The 22096-nt window shown below is 45.0% G+C and overlaps 1 protein-coding gene across 1 annotated transcript in view; it reads left to right on the forward strand.

Annotated features, from left to right (window-relative positions):
- Positions 1-556: 556 nt before the first annotated feature.
- PID1 (phosphotyrosine interaction domain containing 1) overlaps positions 557-22096 on the forward strand; it is a 217483-nt gene continuing 195943 nt past the window's right edge. The window contains exon 1 of the mRNA XM_028105213.2: positions 557-782. Within this exon, the coding sequence (XP_027961014.1) occupies positions 753-782 (30 nt within the window). The 5' untranslated portion in view covers positions 557-752. The remainder of the gene's footprint in view (positions 783-22096) is intronic.

The raw sequence follows: 22096 nt of genomic DNA on the forward strand, positions 1-22096 counted from the left end.
CCGGCGTCCCAACTCCAATAAAAGCTCAGGGGGAGGGGGAACATTCTCCTGCCTTCTGTTCTGCGCCGCTGTATCCCTCAGCACCCGGTATAGGGCTGGAGCATAATAGCTGCTCAGTTAACTCGACCTGGAAGCATGAATGGAAAGTCTGTGGCGCAGCACAGCGCCTGGCAGGTCACAAGGAAAGCCCCCGAGCTCCAGGCTCGGCCCTCCCCAGCCAGCCTGACCCCTCTCCCGGACCCCATCCGGCCCGGGGCTCCCGCGGGGGGAGGGGTCGGCGAGGGCCGCCGCCGGCGGGATCTGGGGGCCCAGGGAACTGGCTCTCGGGGAGGCGGGGCGGGGGGCGAGGGCGCCGGCCCCGGGCATGCTCAGAGCGCGCAGGTTCGGGCGGCGGCGGCGGCGGCGGCGGCGGCGGCGGGGGAGGAGGAGGGAGCGGTCGCCGCCGCCGTCGCCGCCGCCACCGCCGCCGCCGCCGCCGCCGTGCGCTCGCGGGCCCGGGCGGAGCTGCGCAGTCCTCTCGCAGCTGCGCCAGGACAGCCGGCGCGCGGCCGTGCCCACAAGTTGCCGGCAGCCGAGCGCGGCGCCGCCTCCTCTGCTCGCGGCCCCCAGCGCCCACCCCGCGGCGGCGGCCGGTCCCGGACGCACCTCCAGCGGACACCGACCCCAGATGTAAAGCGGGACCGCAGCCCCTCGCCCCCCGGCGCGATCCAGAGTCTCGCCAGCGTCTCCTCTGCCAAACCCTGGGCTGGAAGATGTGGCAGCCGGCCACCGAGCGCCTGCAGGTAAGGGGCACCCGCACGGCCCGGGGGCCAGCCTGGAGGAGGAGGTGCCCCGGCCGGAGGAGCGGAGGGGGGGCGCCTCTGCCCACTTGGCGGCGATTTACCCAGAGCGGTCGTGTGAGACGCCTGGGTAAGAACAAGATGCTGTCAACTTACCCCAGCGCCGGGCACCCGACGGGGGCGAGAGGGGTGATAAATTGACAAATGCACCGCTTTGGGCGTTACAACTTTTGGCTTCGGGTGTTTGTGTGCGTGTTGATAGATAAAAGGTCGCACTTTCTGACCAGCAATTTTAGATTGCTTTCCACTGACACAATTTACTGGTCTGGGGTTGGGGTTTTTGCATCCAGATTTTTTTTTCTTCTTTTTTGTCTCCAGGAAAGACAGAGCAAATGATGTGTGAAAGCATCCATTTGCCAGTATAATTTGGAAATATCAAACTTGTTTTGGCTTGGCCATGATATGCATTTTATTTTATTTCATTTTTTCCTATTTGTTGGTGCTCTCCTTTCATCTTCCCTGAACTTCAGCTCCCTCATATATTTTGGAAATCAGAAGTTAAGTTCAGCCAGGAATACTTACGCTCTTGGGTCATCCCATCAAAAGTTTTTCAGTGCTGTCTACTGAAATGACAGACTGCCTTTAATTTGGATTCTGAAGTTGGGGTGTTGGGAAGGGGGTCAAAATGAAAAAGAGGGCTGTTTACGGAAAGGAGTTCCTCCAGTGACACTTGGGACCCTAGAATTGCCCAGACTGCAAGGTTTGATGACTGCCTTTTGCTCACAAATATTCTCAAGAGAGAGGGCAGCTACTCTGCCAGATAAAATCCACTGAATCCTGCAGTGAAACTTTTGGCAGACTCAGAGCCACATTGTTTCGTAGTAAACTCTGAAGAAGCGTTTAAGTGGTAAAATATAGCACCATTGGAGGCTGAGTGGGTCTGAAGTCTTAGAACAGTGGAGGCCAGGAGCCCTGGCTGGCTTGGGAGTTTTCTCAATGAAAATTCAAAGCTCCCAAATGCAGAATGCAGACTGTCCTTTAGATGTTGGGAGAGGCTAACCTTTGCCTGAGAGTTCTCATATTGAGGGTCGACCTGCAGAGGGCATTGCATTTAGCAGAAACAGATGCCCCCCACCCCATCTCTTTCTAAGCCTCCCTGGGGCCTGTGGATTTGTGGGGAGTGGGTTCATATTAACAGAACCTGAGACACTAGGCCAGTCCCCCAGGGTCTCAAACAGACTAAACAAGAAAAGGGACTTTTAGCCTTGGGAACAAGGTGGTGGGTGACCAACCTCTAACCTCCTCATCCTACTAAGAGAGTATCACATCGAGCTCTGAATGACTGACCAGAGGTCAGTGAATGTATTTTGGCAGTAACACCAGTTACCAGTTGTGCATTTGAATCCCCCCTTCGGTTCAGGGCATGGCTTCTATTCTAAAGGAAGGGGTGACTGAATGGGGTGGAAGGTCCCCCCATTCAAGTGAGGAGGGTAGCTCTTAGAAGTCCTTAGAGAGATGAGGCCAGAGTTCCTGGAAGTGGCTTTTCTGGCCTGGGGCTCTGTGCCTCTGCAAAGTTTGTGGATTTTGTCTCTTGAAGTTATTTCTACCGGCCTGTTTCATTTAAGGACTCCTGTGTGCTCCGGAGCACGTGACCCTTGGCAGGCAAGAGCTCTGGCTTGCGTTCCGCATGGCAATCGTTCCTTTACTAGAAATGTCCTCCTGGCTCTTCTGTGAAATGTACACATGTGCGTTTGGCACGAGTCTGGTTTATTACAGTTTGCGCTTGCAATGCATTTATTTCATTTTGAAGTGTCATGTTAAAAGAGCCGGGGTTTGAGCTTTTGAAAGCTCAGGTAAACATGTCTTATCACTGAGGAAGATCAAATCCCTGTTGGAAGGTTCTTCCCAACACCAGGTTCAACTTCATGCTTCCCCAATTTAAATTAGTCAACAAGCCCGGTTCTCTTTTAAAGGTCCGGCTCAAGCCTTGCGATTGTAGAAGTGAGCCAAATGGAGAAAAAAAAAAAATCTTCATAGTCATGGCTTCTTTCCAAATAGCAGCTCGACTCTTTTTTCAAAACACACAATTTGTGTGCTTTTACTTTTTGTTTCTGGGGGAGGGAGTTGTTGAGGGTGAGGTGGTGAGTGAACTGCGTGTAATAATATTTTATTTACATTCCTTGTGGTTATGTTTGTCACGGTCTCTGTTTGCTGTCTGGGATTTTTTCTTCTCCTTGTTGCCCTCAAGGCACCACCATATAGGAACGTTGGTTTCCGATTCCTTAGTGAATGGGATACTTTATCTTGCCCCGATTCTGTGGCCAAGGAGATGGTGATGAATAATTGTGTTCAATGGGGAGATAAATGATAAGTCCCACTCGTGAATGAAGTTACAGCCCCACCCTTCCTACACAAATTCTAACCTTCTCCTACAACCTCATTAATTTTTTTTTCTTCATTAATTTTTAATGCAAGACTTCAATTTAGATGAACTGGAGTGCAGAAAATCCTTCAAGGAAGCATTCCCAGAGCTTCCTAAGAGGACTAAGGGCTCAGGAACCAATTTATTGTACAAATACCTAGAAACAGAAGAGGCGAGGGAAGAATAGAATGACATCTTTTCTTAATTGATTTTATGAGCTAGATGTTGCCTCTTCAAAGGCTCTGTGGTCCTGGGAGTGTGGCAGAATCTTGCTCAGGCCAAGACAGTCACTGTTTAGCTAATTTGGGGCTGGCAACCAGCCTTTTTTGCTCAGGAAATGACATCTTTGATCGGGTTTGATTATCACTATCAATACTCACTTCTTTGCCAAACAAAATGATGCTGATGTTTCCCGATTTGAGGTGTAGCTGCTTGACCCAAATCCAGCATGGGCGAAGCGACCTGTTGCCCCAAACAGGGCTGAGCTGGATCATTTCTCATTCAGTCACACACCCCGCGGCAAGTTCATCTCCTCCCCTGAATGTTAAAACTTCTGTTGCATCCCACTAGAGCCCTGGCTGGGAGCTTCTGCCATTAAAAATATAATAGGATCAAAAGGGATGTGAAGATTTAAATTACCACCCCAACTTTTAAAAATGAATAAATATGAGTTCTTCCCTCTTCACCTTCTGTACTACACAGTGGACTTTTTTTTCTTGGAGGGACTCGGGAGAGTTATAAATTTTTAAAGAAGCAGATTTGAAACAGGTTCTTCTCAGAAAAATAAAGGGGACTTTTCAGTAGAACAAGGCTATGTATTGTTTTTTTAACATAGAGATGAGATTATTTCTGGCCTCGATATTTTAAAATTTGCATGAATTTCCTAATTGTCTTAAATCTGAGGCAGAGGAGACTCCGTTAGAATCGACAGACTCATCCATAGAGGAGTGAGGAGACGTTAGCCATAGAAACGTGTATTTCCCCAGAGCATATGTCTTCAGTGAGCTTCCAGATACATTTTTCTGCAGGCCAGGAAAGGAGGAGAGCAAAAGAAAAATGAATGGAGGCAGAGTTTGAGACAAAGGAGGCCAACAGATCCTTGCCTGAGGTGTAGTTCTTACAAGGATGGAGTGGAACGTGATAGTAGGAAGGTGTATGAGAAGCAGGTTCTAGCAAATTCTAATTGTGGAGTCAGTATGTAACTGTTTTCTCACGAGGCTTCTTTTTTTTTTTAAAGTTTATTTATTTGAGGGAGAGGGAGGGAGAGAGAGAGAGAGAGAGAGAGAGAATTAACAGGAGAGGCAGAGGGAGAGAATCTCAAGCAGACTCTGTGCTGAGCACAGAGCCCCAATGCTTGGCTCGAACTCACAACCCTGAGATCATGACCTGAACCCAAACCAAGAGTCAGAGATGTAACCAACTGCACCACCTAGGTGCCCCTTATGAGACATTCTTTAAAGATTCCAATTTAATCATTTGCCTGTCTTCCCTGAGATTGAAATTTTTCCGTGGCAGATCCAGAAAATGCAGAACTTCTATCCATAAAGCTGGCTTTTGGCTTCTCAGCCTGGATCATTCTCTTGCCCTCACCACTTTCCTTTTTGTTCTCATTTTGTTCAGTGACCGAGCATCAGCACCTACAAAATGGGGTGAAATGAGGGAGGGTAGGGAGAATACAAGATCCTGCTTTCTTTGGTTTCTGGTGAAACTTTGGGCTGGCAAAAAGGTCCAAGTAAATAAAACTTAAGTTTTACTGGAGATAAAACTTTGGAGATTCTAGGTAAGAGTACTTTGTCCCCCAGGATTACCTTGTCCTTTCTCTGCCCAGCCTTAGCTGGTAGATTTCACCTTCACTAGGCCTGGGGATTGTTCTAGACTTATTTCTCTATGATTATGCCCCTTTCACTTTTCCCCTGAGAAGTGACGGAAGAACCCTTTAGAATGTGAGCTGGAGACCAGCTGGACGTTAGACTGGACCCACCGGGCAGAGAGAAGACTTTGGCAGATATGACACTTTCCAGGCTGACCAAATTGACAAAAGGAACACAGATTAAGGATGGTAATGACAGCAGTCCGTTTCTATGGAGCACATACTGTGTGTGTGGCACTGTGCTAAGGAGTTTTATTTGAGTTATCTAGTTCATTTATCTGCCATAGCCACTTTTATCACCATTTTATAGGGGGGAAAAAACAACCTGAAAGCCAAAGACGTGAAATGATTTGGTCAAGGTTGGACAGCTAGAAATGAGCGGAGCTGGAATCAGAACCAGGCGGTCTGGCTTCAGAACTTACTTCTTAACCACTTCTCTAGTGCAAAAGGATAAGATGATGCTGTCCACATGCTGGGGCTCTTGTTACTAAGAGCTAGAATTATAGCATTGGTGGTCCCAGTGGCTCAGAGGCGGCTTTCATCTTTCTTGTGGCAGCCATATGAGCCATATGGTTGCTTGTGCCAACAAGGGCTACCCTCTTTGGGTGGCTCACACCTTTGGGGGAAGTAAGCTGCTATGTCATACTTTAGCTGAAATTTCTGATTGCCATCACTGGATCTTTCTCTGAGTTTGTCAGCGAAATCTCCACCAAGTGACTTGCAAAATGTCAGCCTTGGAAACACCTCTGCCCCCTGGTTACCCATTGCCTAATTGGGCTGTTTAATGTTGACTGTACTGGGTTATCTTGGGGTGTTAGGCAACTTTTGCATTTTGTTTGATGTTCCAGATTGGCTCTCTCCTCCCCCCTCCGCCCCTTCGCAGTGACTCCCATCCTACTATGTAAATTAATCCTGTAAATTGGGTCCTGGAAGAGTCAGTCCCAGACAGACTGGGGAATCAGGCTCCGTTCCACAGGGCTGTTCAACTCCACAAATAGCGAATAGTGGCAATGCAGGGAGTTGTCCGTCAGTGGTCAGCAAATAAAAGTAGTCCAGAAACGCTCAGTAACACTGCAGTGTGCTTCACACAGCCCTCCCCTCCCCCGGAGCCCAAATCTCAACGGAGGCTTTGTTTAAGTACAGCACGAAGAAATAGTTGAGGTCGTTGTCCAAAGACTTCCTTGAGTCTAGTGGAATTAGTTCCTATCATTTTATGTTAACTTAAAAAGGAATTTTGATCCCCGTTTAGCTGCCAACCAGTGATACAACGTCAGGGTATTCCCCAGGTCCAAACCCTCAGGCCAAGAACTAGAAGACGACAGTGTCAGGAATCAGACACAGACTGGCTTCATGCCTTTGGCCTGTTTCAGTGCTTCCAAAGTCTCAGGGGAGCTCTTTCCCCTAATGCTGGTGCCACTTGGGGTACTCATCTTGCTGAGGTCTTCTCTCCCATGCCTGAAGGCCCGGAGCTCCTTCCTCTTCCCTCAGTGGCTGCCACTGAGGTCTTGCTTTGATAAGGGAGGTTCCAATAGGAACCGCCTCCCCAAATATATGCTGAAGTCCTAACCCCGCTACCTGGGAATGTTGCCTTGTTTGAAAATAGGGTCTGTGTGGACGTAATTGAGTTGAGTCACTCTAGATTAGGGGAGCCCTAAATCCAGTGACAGGTGTCCTTCTAAGGAGAGATTTGAAGGCACAGAGGAGGTACAGGAAGGAAAGCCTTGGGAAGACCGAGGCAGAGAATGGAGTTAGGCTTCCACAAGCCAAGGAATGCCAGGCGTTGCTGGCAACCACCAGAAGCTAGAAGAAAGAATCAAGGGAGGGTTCTTCCTTTGAGCCTTTGCAGGGAGCATGGCCCTGCCGGCATCTTGATTTGGGACTTCCAGCCTCCAGAACTATGAGAGAATGCATTTCTATTGTTTTAAGCCACCCCGTCTGTGGTAATTGGTTACAGCAGCCCTAGTAAACTTAATGCACTCATGAAACCATATTGCTTTTGACCGCGTTCTCTGTATTTCTGGAAGCCTAGGTATGCCTGACTCTCATAAACTGGGACAAAATGAACGTGTCTCTATAGTGTGCTCATTTTATACTGAGTGTGTGAATTTATTTACAGTGGATTCAGAGAAAATGAAAACAGACATTATAAAACAACTAAATTACTGCTTCTTTCTCCCTCATCTGCTTCTGGTCAACATCCCAGGAATGGCGGCAAACGGGTTTTGTGTTGCTAAAGGGAGCGCCTCCGGAAACTACAGTAAATGTGCTTCAAGAGGCAGTTAACTTTGGTCATTAAAATTATGGGATGTGAAAGATAGTTTGCTTTAAGTAGGATCTCGACGATACTTTCCCAGGCAGGCAGAGGCCAAGGGAAGGTTAGGGTTTTATCCTCAAAACAGTCCAGGTTGTCAGAGTCTCTGCAGGGTCTCTGGGTAACAGGCCCGCTGGTGACTGACTCTCCCCAGCAGGGACAAGGGGGGGTTGACTTTAGATTCTATTCAGGGCGGCCCCAGATGGTGGTCTGGATGATTATTTGCATCTGGTTGGATACTCTGTGTTGTTTCCGTGTTTCACTTAACGGTGTAAATTATCTTAAAGAAGAACCTCTTTCTACTGCAGAACTCACTTTGAAGACCCAAAGTAAATGTCGCGAGGAGTCACCCTTGCTTTCCTGGGCCGGGCTGGTGTTCTCCACGCAGTGGCCTCGGTGGCTCAGATGGCAAGGAGCGAGGAGCCCGAGTCCACGCAGGGCTGCCCTGGGGTCGGCGGGTCTTCGGGTGAAGAGCCTCTCCGAGTTTTCACTGCCATTTCTCCTTTCATTCTCTTCCTTGGGAAGGAGTGAATGCGGCACGCGGGCCCCGGGCAGGGAGAGCAGAGCTGTTGGGAGGAAGAGGCTCCTTGACTGGCATCCTTCTGTGGGAACCGACCCGTTCTGATCCCTTTGTGCGGGTCCTGTCCTCGCAGCTTCTTCGTGATTGTGGCTCTGAGGACAAACCCACAGATGGCGTCGCCCCGTCTGCCCACTGCCTGCTTTGATGCCTTTCTGTCAGGAACCACTGGCTTTTCCCCAGGTGTGGGTGATGTCCTGGGTCCGAGCCACCCGTGGTGGGGGGTCGTGGAGCCCGCGTCTCCTTTCAGAGTGTGCTGGGGGGCAGGGGGGATTGTCCCCGGGGCCGCGGGGCCCTGCTGCTGGTGGGTAGCTGGTTTGTGTCGGGCCTAAGTTCTCTGTAGCTTAGTGCGTTCGCTCCCCAGCGCTGCCATCACAAAGCACCGCAGCCTGGGCGTCCTCGGCACCAGCAGATTCGGAGGCCGCAAGTCTGAAACCAAGCCGATGGGCTGGGTTGGTTTGTTCGGAGGCTGTGAGAGAGGGTCTGTTCCCTGCCTCCCTTCTCGCTTCTGGTGGGTTTCTGGAAATCTTAGCTATCCCCTGGCTTGTGGCCACACTGCCGGTCTGCACGCGGCCTTCTCCCTGGGTGTGTCTTTTTAGAAGGACACCAGCCATCTTGGATCAGGGGCCCACCCTCCTCTGGCCCCATCACACCTTGGCTAATGACATCGGCAATGAGCCTGTTTCTAAGAAAGGTCACATCCTGAGGTATCGGGGTTTAGGACTTCAGCATATGAATTTTTGGAGAGACACAATTCAGTCCGTAACACTTAACTTCAGAATTTTCTTTTGAGTACTTGAACCAAGCACCAAAAAAAAAAAAAAAAAAAAAAAAAAAAAAGCAGTGGGAATTTTTTTTTTCCAAATGGTTGTACGGATGTCAAATGGAATGGCTTATCTGCTTCATGTCATGGCTACGATTTTATACCTAATTTGATTGAAAAATTACAAAATAATAGCTGCTTAGGGTAACAAGGTAACAGATCAGACATCTGGGAAGTATGTTAAGTTAATAAGCTTGTCCCTTTCTCTCTTCCCCATTCTACTCATGAAGGAAACTCATACGATCTGTCTGGTCGTGATTTTTCCACAACTTAGTCCAGGTTTGTGCAAACATATACAAATATATAGAGGCAAATTTAGGTCTTTCTCATGTATTTCAATAATATAATCATACTATATATGTATTACTATGCATTTGTTTTTTCACTTTATAAAGTGTTTCCTAGGTATCCTCTTTTCTTCAGTACAGTGGGCCACCCCTTCTCCATGATTCTGCTTTCTGTGCTTTCAATTACTTGCAGTCAACTACAGTCCAGAAACACATGATCCTTCTTCTGACAGATCATTGGAAGGTCAGTAGTAGTCAAAGGTTACGTGACAATGCCTACATCCTTCACCTTATTACAAGAAGAAAGATGAGTACAGTATAATAAGATATTTTGAGGGACAGACAGAGACCACATTCACTGAACTTCTATGACAGTATAGTGTTATGATTGTTCTGTTTTATTATCAGTTATTGTTAATCTCGTACTGTGCCTAACTAAATTAAAATTTATCACAGGTATGTATGAATAGGAAAAAACAGCATATGTAGGGTGTGCTACTATTTGTGGTTTCAGACATCCACCGGGGGTCTTGGATCATATTTCCCATGGATAAAGGGGGCGGGGACTACTCTAACGTAGCTCCAACTCATTCCTTTTAGAATCTGCATAGAATTTGCGGTAGAGTTGGCCCACAATTTATTCAGTCCTTCCTCTATCAAGGTGTATCTGGGGCATGTCTGTGTTCTTTTGTTGTTCTCCTGCCTGTAGATAATACTGTTATAACTCCCTGGGCAGGCCCTTATGTACTTACACTTGTATTTCTTTAGACAGGAATTGTTACATCTAGGGGTATGCATGTTTTATGTTTTAGCAGCTGTTAATGAAGGCCTTCTGTGAGAATTCCACTTTTTGATCAGAAGTGTGTACAATTCTAGCAGAGGTGCGAAGAACACAGTTTCCTGGAGAAAGGATAGCCTTTTCAGCAAGCGATGCTGGAACAATGGGATATCCCCATGCAAAACAACCAACTCCAAACTTTAATCTTTACTTCATACATCTAGCATACAAAAACAAAATTCATCACAGGCCTAAATGCACAACCTTAAAACCATGGAACTTCCAGACAAAGACAGTAGAAAATCTTTGTAACTTTTTATACATCAGCATAAACATTCCTAACATCAAGGCAATAACCAGGTCTATTACACCCCGAAGTTTCTTTGGATCGGGCCAAGATTTCTTAGAACAATAACAAAAACATGATCGATAAAATTTGATTAAATGGGGCTTTATCAAAATGAAAACCTTCTGCTCTTTAAGCGATTTTGACAAGAGAATCAATAGGTAAGACACAGACTGGGAGAAAATACTTGCAAATCATATATCTGTAAGAAAGGACTTGCATCCAGGACATTGAAAGGACTCTCAAAGCTCAATAGTAAGAAGATAAACAACCCAGTTAAAAAAAAATAAACCAAACAATTTGAGTGAAGAAGTTATACGGACAAGAAATAAGCACACAAGGCTATTGAACATCATGAATCATGGAGAAAATGCAAATTAAAACCACAGTGAGATATCACTGCATAACTCTAGAAGAGCTCAAATTAAAGAAATTTCAACCACACCATGCGCTGGCAAGGATTTGGATGAACTAGAACTCTTACTGCTGGTGGGATGTAAGGTGATAGAAGGCAGATCAGTGGATCTGAGGATCGGATGCGAGGAAAGAATTTGAAAAGGGCTTGAGTAAATGGGGGTGATGGATGTGTTCAACATCTTGATTATGGTGATGGCTTCACGGGCTTATATATATGGCAAAACTTTGGAAATTACGTAGCGTATTATGTGTCGGCTATATCTCTGTAAAACTGTTTAAAAAAGGGTATGTGAAGGAGTCACTGTATGCCAGGCACAGTGTTAGGTGTTGGGGGAACTAAGTAATAGCATGGTTCCTGCCCTTACTTCTGTGAATTCTCTGTAGCTTTCACGTTCTTTTAACTGGAAACTAAAATTCTAACCTAGCATATAAATAACAAACTCTGTTTTTTTCTTAGAGTTCCATTCACTCCTTTTAAAGCATTTCTTTATTTAGTCCTTGAAATGACATGTTTCATCAGTGTCAGTTTGCCTGAAGGTTCTAAGGGAAACTAGTAGTTGAGCAAAAGAAGAAATCCCACCCAAAGTGTGGACGGTTCAAGTTGGTGCTTCGTTGTTCCTTCTCTCATTTAGGATGGACCCTTTCTTGTTCTTGCTCCTGGTGGTTTGTTTCTCACCTCTTTCCAATCTGCACAGATGGTTTAGTCCGCTGAGGCCTCGTTGGCCCTTTTCCCAGCACCTGGCTCTGACCTTAGTGGCCAGTAGACTCAGGAGATTGTGCTGTTGAATGGGTGAATTTCCAGGGCTGTGGCCCCATGGCTGGCTGGACCACCGTCTTGATATTCCTTCTCCTGCAATAGAAAACAGAATACATCATGCAAAACCATGAATGGGTCTTGATTCCAGTTTCTGAATGTGATGTGCCTAGCAGATGTAGGGTCTGGGTTTCTTATGAAATAATTCTTCTCATGAGTATGGCAACTCAAAACTTTAGCTAGCACATAGTGACTTTATCAATGGCCATTGAACCTTAGTGGAATGCTACTGAGAAGCATTCACAAAAATGTTAATCTAGTTTAAAAACATTTTTTTTCTCCTCAAGGAGGAAAATTTAAGGCACTTGACTCAATCCCTTTTAAAGTAAAGGACAAGGAGTGCAAGAATTTGCTCAATAAATATCTGAGGAGACCATGTGGCATACTGTCCAACTGAGGTCCTGTTGAGGTGATGGGGACAGTATTAATAATGAATTGACATAGCAGGCATAAACCAGAGTCCCCTGGCGAACCAGGCTGTGTGGTCACCCCCAAAAATGGCAGGTAACATGCTAGACTTCTGTTCCTAACTCTGTCACTCTGGGAGTGAAGGAAAGAAATGAAATACATGGAGGTGTGAGGGACAGCAGAAGGGCAGGAAAGCCAGGGAGAGGAGAGATTGGGGGGGTGGGGGTAAGGAATGCGCATAAAAAAGAGGACGAAGTGGGCGGGTGAAGGAAGTCACACACGCGCTCAGCACCATCCCTGGCACGTATGCATGCTCCCCAAGATGTAGCTGTCGGTCACATGTTCCATGCAGCTGCTGGCCTATGGAAACATTATTCTTTTGAGCAAGGGCATCTGCTGTTCACACCTGCTCAGTGGTGCTGAATGCTTTGGTGGATTTCTGGCTCTTTTGGAAAACTAAGGTTTTTCAGATGAAGACTAGGAAACTTTGAGGGGGAAAAACAAAGAAGATCCAAAGCCAAAGGGTGGGCGGCTTGGGGGAAATGGGAGGAGTTGAGAGAATATTTCTTTAGGCTACGAATCTGGTTACCTGTGACCTACATAGGCTGTTGAAGAGGGGAACGACTATGGGGTTTTTAATTGGGTACCCATGGATATAAATCTTGGCTGCCTCGCTTATTAGAAGTTACCTCAGGGCCTCTGATTTGCATTTTTTTTCAACTTTAAAATGGGGGTAATAACATTTAGCTCTTGACTACTCGTTGAGGTATGGACTACAAAGAGCTTAGCATGGTAACTGACAATTACTGGGAGTCAGCAAATACTAATTCCTTCCCCGCATTTCAGTTCCAAAGGGTGAACTAGGAATAGTCGTGTAGCATCTTAGGACTAGGTGGATAATAGGATTTTGGTGTTTCTCAAAGTGTGTTCCATGGAGCATGAGTTTAGCGAGCTACTCATATGGGTCTTGCCACAGAGGGTTCAGTCTTTAGTTTTTGGGAAGCAGTGGGTGCAATGAAGTGAGTCTGGTTTACTGCAGGACTTCTTGTAGCCTTTGAGATGCCAGTGCCCGGTGAATTTCCACATGAGGGGAGAAGAGAAGCCAGCCCTTTGTGAAGAAGCATCCTGCAGTCCAGAGTGCTTTAATACAGAACTTGAACTTCTTTAAGTTGACAAACTGTGGGCCTGAGGCTTGGCTCTAGCTTACAAAAATATTTCCTTTGGCACCTTCAGTGTCTATAAAAACTTGACAAATTAGTTTCCAGGGTTGAAAAATTAGAGGAGTTTATAAGGAAATCTGGACTTTCTGATTCTCTTAGAAAATGGGAGGTTCAAGCCACAGTGGGTTCTGACATAGTGACCACCAGCCGGCGCTGTTCTGTGTGGACGGGGAAGTGGCCTCCAGCTTGTCCCAGGCCTTACAGATCAGGTGTCACTAAGTCCCATAAGCTGATGGGCCTGGGACATTTGGGTTGGGGACCCTGGTCCAGATCAGCTCCTTCATGTGGCTGGTGGGAAAACTAAATTCAAAGTTCATGTAGTCCTTGGAATCAGGATGAGGTTCTTGGTCTTCTGACTTTTAAAAACCAAGGCAATAGAAGATTGTGTGACTATGTTTATTTGCTTAACATCATTCATTGCTCTGCAGGCACAACTCCGGGAGCCCATCCGCAGGTGCCTGGTAGCCAGCTCTTCTCCCCTCTTTCTAGGGAGCTGTGTGTCAGAATTTGTGTGATTGGAGCAGGGACTCACCATTGCCCTTTCTCTTCAGGGCACACAGAAGCATGGGAACTACAAGTGGCCTTGTGCTTGCCACGTGCTGATCTTGAGCACAGGGTAAGGCTTCCAGGCACAAGTAGGAGGCTTCTCTGACTTTTCACTAAATCCACACCACCGTTTCCTGCATAGCCTATGCCAGGCAGGTGGAAATTTCTCATTGTTATAATATTGGCTCATTTGGGGGCATTTTTACTGCCAAACCTTGGCACAGATTGCTTCCAAAAGGGGGAAATTTAGAGGATGGAGAGTAGCTTTTAATTTAATGGCTTTCAGCATTTTCCTCGCAGATTATCAGCCTAGGAAGAAATGCTCAGATGTTATTTCAGGAAACTTAAACTGAAAGACATCTTCAATGGTGGCAATACCTTCATATTTAAGAATCCCTGATTCCACCAAACAAACAAACAAACAAAAAACCAGACCAAAAAGCCAACACCAAACCACTCAAAACCATGCTGTAGATGTTTTCCGGTCCTCTTGGGAGTAGATCTGCAGCTTCACTTACCTTCCCAGATGTGCTGCCAGTCTTGCCCATTCCTGCAGAATTATGGGATCTGATTATTTTTAGCGTTATAAGTACATGGAGTTAACCAGAAAGTGGCTGTACACCAATGAGTTAGACCTCTCACTCTCAACCAACCTATTTGGTTCCTGAAGGCACGAACATTGTGTGCGTCCTGGTTCCTCTGAGTTAGACTGTCTAGTCAGGTTGGAGACGGTTCCCTATTGCTCCTCCATTGGACCTCCTTCCAATAAAAGTTTATGACTGTATTAATAACTATTCTGAAAATTACTGCACACTATAATCAGACTCAGAGTTGGGTTATTACTTATCTGTCTTTCCTTCTTATCTAGTCTAGTCTAAACTGTTTTCCTACAGCACCTTTTGTTTTTATTTATTTATTTTTTTGAGAGAGAGTGAGAGGAAGAGCGAGTGAGCAGTGGAAGGGCAGGGGGAGAGGGAGAGAGAGAGAATCTTAAGCAGACTCCATGCTGAGGCTCATCTCAGGGGCTTGATCTTAGGACTCTGAGATCATGACCGGAGCCGAAATCAAAGAGTTGAACACCTAACTGACCGAGCCACCCAGGTGCCCATCTCCAGCACCTTTTAAAACCAGAAATTCATCTGAAACAGTTTCTGCTACACAGAGTTAACTCTGCCATAACAGAAAGGGGAAGAGATAATGCTTGCTGCAGAACATAAAGCTCTTGGCCAGTGTAAAAACTCAGAGAATGTAGTGACGTATTAGATCCTTATATAGTTCTGGAAAGATCGGTTTTTGGTTAGTAAAGAAAGAAATTCAAATGCTTTTGAAGTACTTTTCAGTAAAAGATAGAAATGCCACTGACACATTAAAACAAGACTGAAATAAAACCCTTCAAATACCAGTCATATAATGAAGGATTTAGTTGTACCAGAAAACCGAGGATAGCTCCTATAACTGAGCCTGAAACCTCCAGCTCTGAGCTTCCCGGCGGCCTAAGTTAGAAGAGAAACATGATGAATCACCTCGCTCTCGTTATCTGATCGAAGACTCTCCGTCAACTCATCTGGAGCCCCAGCTGTTTTCCTAAATCGCAGACCATAGAAGTTACCATATGGTTCTTTATATGGGACATCGTAGCACAGACTCTTGGGTGATAATATTAATTGTAGTTTTTGACAAAGACGTCTCTGGAAGTTGAAAAAAAATAAACAATGCAGTAGGAATGCTAAGACTGTTATCCAATGTAGCGGTTGAAGTGGACATCTGTGGGTTTTTTCTGCCCAACTTCGTTTCCCATCTTCTGGTAACAGCGCCCTGATCTCACCTTTGGGAATTGTTTTCCCTCTCCCGTGTGTGGGGGACTCCATGTACTTCAAGGAGGGGCACTGTCAGTGCGCCCTCCTCTAGCTCTGGCATCCTGCTATCTACGTTAATCGGACACTTTCTCCCAAAATTGGGATCCCGAGCAGGGTGGCAAAAAGGCTGGAAATCACCAAAACTGATTATTCTGCCCACCTAGATCTGTGGTGCTGCTGCATAGACCCCAGGAGCTTCTTGATCCCCATTCTTCCTGAGCTTGGTCCTTCCGTATCTCCTTTCAATCTGGTATCACTCTGATAATTAATTTTTTTCTGCTCCAGTGAGCTGGAGCTGGTGTCTACTGCTTGCAACCCCTGCAGACTCTGATTGCAAACCCTGATTGGTATACAGGAAGAATTTTCCTTGAACCCAGTGGTGTTCAGCCTTCAAATTCTGTGTCCTGAGACGTTCTGTGTGGAGCAGAGCTGGTGTGCGGAGAAAAGCGAGACAGCCATGCTTGAAGGGTCTCCGAGATACCAACCAGAAGGTCGTGGACACACACCTGTCCTTCCTTATGGGTACCCTTTCCGTGTCAAAAGTGTGCTTGCTCCACTGGGATATGAAGAAAGGGTGCAGACATTTCTCTGCCTGGAATTTTTCTCGCACATAGCCTTACTTTAATAAGTGCCACTGAACAAAGAGAATTCTCATTATCCGCTAGTCCTGGCCTGCAGCGTCCGTGTTCTGGCCCATCGCTGGAGAATGATTTTTGTCCTTGTTGTTTATAAGGGTGTGGCCTGGCTATTGGCATCTGCTATAAATCTTAAGGTTTTTATAACTTGGGATATCGCTCTCACCTTTCTGCCAAATCTATGTACTGAAAAAGCGGCCTGTCATTTTAAGTAATGATGCTCTTATGACGTCCAAAACAAATAAAGTAATTTTGGTCCACATTATAAAATGAATCCCTGTTGTCTCTGAGTCTGGGGTAGAAATGGTGTCAGGGATGCAAACAGCTGTTTTGGCCAAAATACCCAAAAAGATCCAGTCTCAGGCTGAGTCTCAGTTCTCGAGAAACATTTGTAGTTGTTGGTGAAAAATGTGAATGGCTCCGTAAGTTCACTCTAGGACAATGTGGGCTCTTTAGCCCAGAAAGTTAAATACGTCCAACTTTGGCAGCCCTGACCTTCTGAGTAGAGAATGTAGTTCACTAGTCTTCAAGACCTGCTTTGCCACTTTGATTTAAGACAAGGCGGAAGTCTTCAAAACAAAGCTCTCAGAATCCAGGAAAGTCTATCTGGCATCAGTTAGCTTGGGCACCGCCCCCCTCCCCCTCCCCCCTTCTCCACCCCACCCCCTTGTCTTTTCTCTAGGAGCTTGATGCTTTGTAGAAAATGAATGGCTTTGCAAAAGTGCAAATTTGGGAGAGTGTTGTATGACCAAAGAAAATTCAAATTAGTGTTCCCCCTGTGGGAATCCTCTTGGGGAAATTGAAATTATACTTAGATATTCACGTATAGAGTACAGCCAATATCTGTTTCAGGATGTTGACAGACTGATACAGCTCGGTGGCTTTCTGGAAGTAAGGTGGGCTAGAGAAGGAAGAATACAGAATCTAAAAAATCGTACTAATTGGTGTTCCCTTCTCTCTGTTGTGTTAATGGTAAATAGCCCAGACTCGGTGCTGATCTCTTTACTCCTTGGCCCAGAGAACTGGCGTTTTTCTTCATAATGTAATTTACCGCCCCTGTTGGACAGAGGCTAGCCCGTGAGATGTGTGTGTGCTCTGAACGGGGGGACGTGTGTGCTGGCAGGGTCCCTCGGAGCAGGGCAAGCATTCAGCAGAAACTTGGAGGGAGTCTTTTGGAAATAAAACCTAATTTGCAGGGATCTCTACCCGTAAGGTAGACTTTGCTCTGCGATTTGGGGCCATATCTGTGTTTTCTCCCTTCTGCGTGGACTCTCTCCCTTTCTTGCTCTTCTTCTGCTTTCCTCACGACTAATAGGAGTGAAGCTCTTTCCACTCCTGCGTTTCTCTGAGCTCCCTTGCTCACTGCTGTGTCTTTCAGACATTTTTTATAGCTCTTCCAGGGGGCGATGGCTACCTCTCCCTTCTCCTGTCTTCCTTTTCAGCGGCTACACGCTCTTTGGTGGGCTGGAAGGCACAGCTAAATTGGACAAAAACAAGTTTGACCATTGCTTCAAAGCCACTGTTTTTTGGGGGATTTTTTTTTTTTTTAAATTCTTTCCTTCTCACTTTTCTTTTTATTTTGGCTTAGGGCTAAGAGCACATGATCTTTGCCTTAGATGGTCATCAAAACTCATTTTTTGGGTTGTAGATGAAGAGGGCAAATGGATTCATTTTGATTCAAGGCCTGGAAGAAATTGATAGACTGTTGATTGCTTGTAAAATGCACTTTAAAAAGTCTTTCTTGGAGCTTAACGGATGCCTGCTTTCGTTATGTTAAGAAACTGATGCTATTTATCTATTTTATTTCAATCATTGGCCCCTCTAAATAGGAAATTTAACTTTGATTTGAAGCTATTAATGCCTGCTGGTAAATAAGAAAATGCGTGATAGAGCAAATTATTTTTCGTCTCTTGCATTTCTTATGGGCATCTCAGACTCGGGAATTTTTATGTAGCATAACAATTTCATAAGTGTTAACATGTTTTTTTAAACTTCGTATTATAAATAGGAGCAGAAGCCTGCCTCAGAAATTTAAAACTAGATTAAAGTTGGCCAGAGCAGAAGGCAAAGTCATGGCTCTGTTACAACTCACATCTTGGGGTTTTGGGTAGTCTACTGACAATGCAGTAGATTCACATAAAATGCTCTTATTATGGATTAATACTTTTTGACCTATGGATCTTGGAACTTGAGAGGGTCATGGAATTTTTTTTAAGACATCTGGGGCGCCTGGGTGGCTCAGTCGGTTAAATGCCTTCGGCTCAGGTCATGATCCTGGAGTCCTGGGATTGAGCCCCACGTTGGGCTCCCTGCTCAGCGGGGAGTCGGCTTCTCCCTCTCCCTCTGCTCTCCACCCCCTCCCCCGTGCTCTCTTTCTCTCTCTCTCAAATAAATAAAATCTTAAAAAAAAAAAAATCTATGAACCCTATGTGCATTTCCTATAGACCAAAAATGTGTACCTTGCAAATATATTAAGTACTTTTCAAACCTCGTGTGCTTTATTGAAAGAAATATTTATTTAAAATAATTATTGATTCATAGTGACTTTTGGACTTTCTGCATATTTGCAAGTACTGAGTATCAAAGTTTTATATGTGGGTCAACATCATTGTGGGCTTAAAAGGGACTGTGGTGTTTGAAAGAGGTGGGGGCTGTAGATTTGATTAATGCTGATTATAGGGGTGGGGTAAAAACACACTGACTTTGGTGGATTTGTCAGGAGGCTTCCCCTCATGTCCCTGTCTCACAGGCTTTACTTTCAGCAAATGTTATGGATCTTTTATTTTTAGGTGAGGAGCCAAGCTGAATTATAAGGTGGGTCTCAAGAAGTGGTTCCTGTGCTCAAGAAGGTTTCAGTCAGTTAAATATAAAGTAGATTGTTGTTGTCATGGAGGAGACTTCCATCCCAAGACTGTGGAGGACAAAAGAGGAGAGCCTTTGTCATCTGTCCCCTTTTATTGCAAACCCAAAAGCTTCCCTTCAAGTCCTACCCAGGGGAATGCTGACATCTCAGGGATGAGGACTATGTGTGACCATATATTGGTTGGGAGAGCAGATTTTTTTAAAGATTTTATTTATTTATTTGAGAGAGAACACGAGTGTGTGGGGGGGAGTGGGAGAGGGAGAAGCAGACTCCCCGCTGAGCAGGGAGCCCAACGTGGGGCTCAATCCCAGGACCCTGAGATCATGACCTGAGCCAAAGGCAGACGCTTAACGACTGAGCCATCCAGGCGCCCCGAGAGCAGATATTGTAATTGACACAGTTCTCTGACATGAGCCATCAATTGATGTTGGTCCCACATGATCTCAGATGGTTTTCCAGCCCATCTTTTAATAAGAGCATGTTGTGCAATGGCATGTGTTGAAAATTGCCAGGATTACTAAGAAAGGGAGACTTTCTTTGTGATTAAAATAAAAATCTCATCTAAGTGTTCAGAAGTTTAGAATTTTTATGTTTGTTTGGACAGATGCTATTTGGCTAATTTCTTATTTGGGAAAATGTTATTTAGTTGATACTGCTTGTTCTTTCTTCTCCTCTTTCTGCAGTCTTTTGCACATTGGATGTGAGAAGATTGTATGGAACGAGGCCAAATGAACAAAAATGTTAGTGATTAGGCAGATTTCCTTTCCTCCCTTCTGTGGCCAGTGTTTGCAAAGATCTGTCCTATCAGATCCTGAAGAGTTGCTTTGATGCTTGGGTTCAAAGTCAGGTACCATCTTAATCTCTCTACATCTTTTAGTGCATCCTGGACCATTTCCCACATTTTGTGTGTTTTTATGTTCGATGCCTTTACTAATGTTTCCTTAGTTTGAAATATCCTTCATCACCTGTATGCTCTGCCAAGGGGATTGTTCTCCTCCCGTAGCAGATGAAACTACCCTTCTTCTGCCTTAACTCCCAAGTGCAGTGAATCATACCTTTTTTCTAAGTGTCCACAGTTCTTACAATGCAGTCATCCTGCTTAGCTCCTTCTAGTTTTTCTTTTTATTAGAATTACTTGTGGACTTCCATGTCCTAGAAGCCTCTAAGCCCTAGGGGCTGGGGACTGGGTCTTTATTCTTCCTTGTATGTCCTCTGCACCTGGCATAATATGTGGGATATAAAGCTAGGAGCACAAGGCAAGCCCAATGAACATATTTATTTCTGTAGTGTTCAGTAAATTAATGATATTTTATAATGTATTTGCCATCTCTTAATTTCTTTGGAAGGAAAGGAGAGGGAGGTAGTATGGCATACATGTCATTATAAATCAGTGAGGATGATGAGTGAAGTTTGACTTTTGCATAAGGTGGAGGGGTGGTGGGGGGTTGGAGGGAGGGGGAGAGAGAAACACTTGTATTTGTCTTTAGAGCCAACTTTAAATGGGGAAGCACACAATTCTATGAATCTGTATTAAGTTCTTTAGACTATATCCTGGATCTCCTTGACATTTAAGTCAAAATATCATACATTGTATTTATCTTGTAGCTAAGTTATTACCTGCTTAACTGTAGGAATATTATCTGTTATATTTAATTTCAGTAATACAAGAGATGTCAACACTCAGAGCTATTCATAAAAACAATAATTAATTAAAATATAAAATGTAGAATCTGTTTTCTTTAGGGTTACATCTGTTTCTTGGTAATGGTTGAGTTTTAGAGGGGAGAAATGTTTAGGTTGCTTTTCTTTATGTAAGATGAAATGATCTCTAGTTGAGCATCTTCAAGAAACTTAGAGGCGTCCAGGATCGCTAAACACATTATTTGTTGTGCCCTAAAGCAAGGAAATTCTAAAAAAAAAAAAAAAAAAAAAAAGAGAGAGAGAGAGAGAGAAAGAAAGAAAGAAAGAAAAAGATTGTTTCAAAAGGAAACAGAAGCCAGCTTGATTTCCATTGACCAAATAGCGTACACACTGACCCTCAAAATAAATAATAGCTGTTGTGGATTATAGCCCATTGAATAAAATAAGAATCTATGAGGCTATTCTGATATAAACTGATACAAATAAATAGGTGAGGAAGGAAAGCTCTTCATTATTACACAGTGTCAACTAATGAATAAGGCAAGAATGATGGAGCTAGAAGCTCACCATTTTGCAATGATCATAATAATTCGTTCAGGCAAGAATCACTAGAGAACACTAAAACCGGTGGGTGGATGTTTGATTTGGAACAGGATATTCACATAATCTCAAAGTATGTCTTCACAAATGATCAATTGAAGAAAGGGAAAATTGCAACTTTTCAGTGAAGAAATCAAGTGGGCATCACCTTAAACAAATAATCAAAGTTGGCATCACCCAAATTGGGCAAACCATTATCGGGTGTCTCCTGATATGGTGCACTGGGCAGTACCACTTGAATGGTATTCCTGTTTGGGGAGCATGTACTCTACCAAATAACTGGCTTGTGCTCTTAAAAAATTTCAATGCCAAGAAAGACAAAGGCCAAGACACTGTTCCAGACGGGACAACCAAGTGCAGTGCATGATCTTGAATTGGATTCTCGGCCAGGAAAAGAATTGCTCTAAAGGACTTCATTGACATGGTTGGTGACATACTTTCACACCAGTTATGCAAGAGAGTGTTCTTGTTCTTGAGAAACATGTAACTGAACATTTTAGGTGTGAAGGGGGGGGTGACATCTGTAGTCGGTATCTTCGTCTCAAATGCATGTGAGAGAAGGAGGGGGGAGAAAGGGGGAGGGAGAGAGAGGGCAGGAGTGAGAGGGTGAGGAGGCAGGGATTGAGGGTTGGAGGGAGAAGGAGGGAGGAGGGGGGGAGGGGGGAAGGGAGAGACGGGGGTGGGGAGGAAGGGGAAAGGAGAAGGGACATGGGAGAAAATGAAGGAATGAGAGCAAGAACATATTGTAAAGGGAACGTCCAATGTTGATGGCTGGCAGATCTGGTACAGGGTACAACCATTCTTGCTATGTCTGGGTAAATCTGAGATCATTTCAGAATAAAATACTGACCAAAAACACGGTACATAGACGTGTTTGCAAAGGCCATTGCTCCTGGTTTGGGG

Source organism: Eumetopias jubatus, unplaced genomic scaffold (assembly GCF_037043125.1).
Source record: "Eumetopias jubatus isolate StellerSeaLion01/CBP00866 unplaced genomic scaffold, mEumJub1_p1.0 scaffold_3, whole genome shotgun sequence".
In the NCBI taxonomy this organism is placed as follows: Eukaryota; Metazoa; Chordata; class Mammalia; order Carnivora; family Otariidae; genus Eumetopias; species Eumetopias jubatus.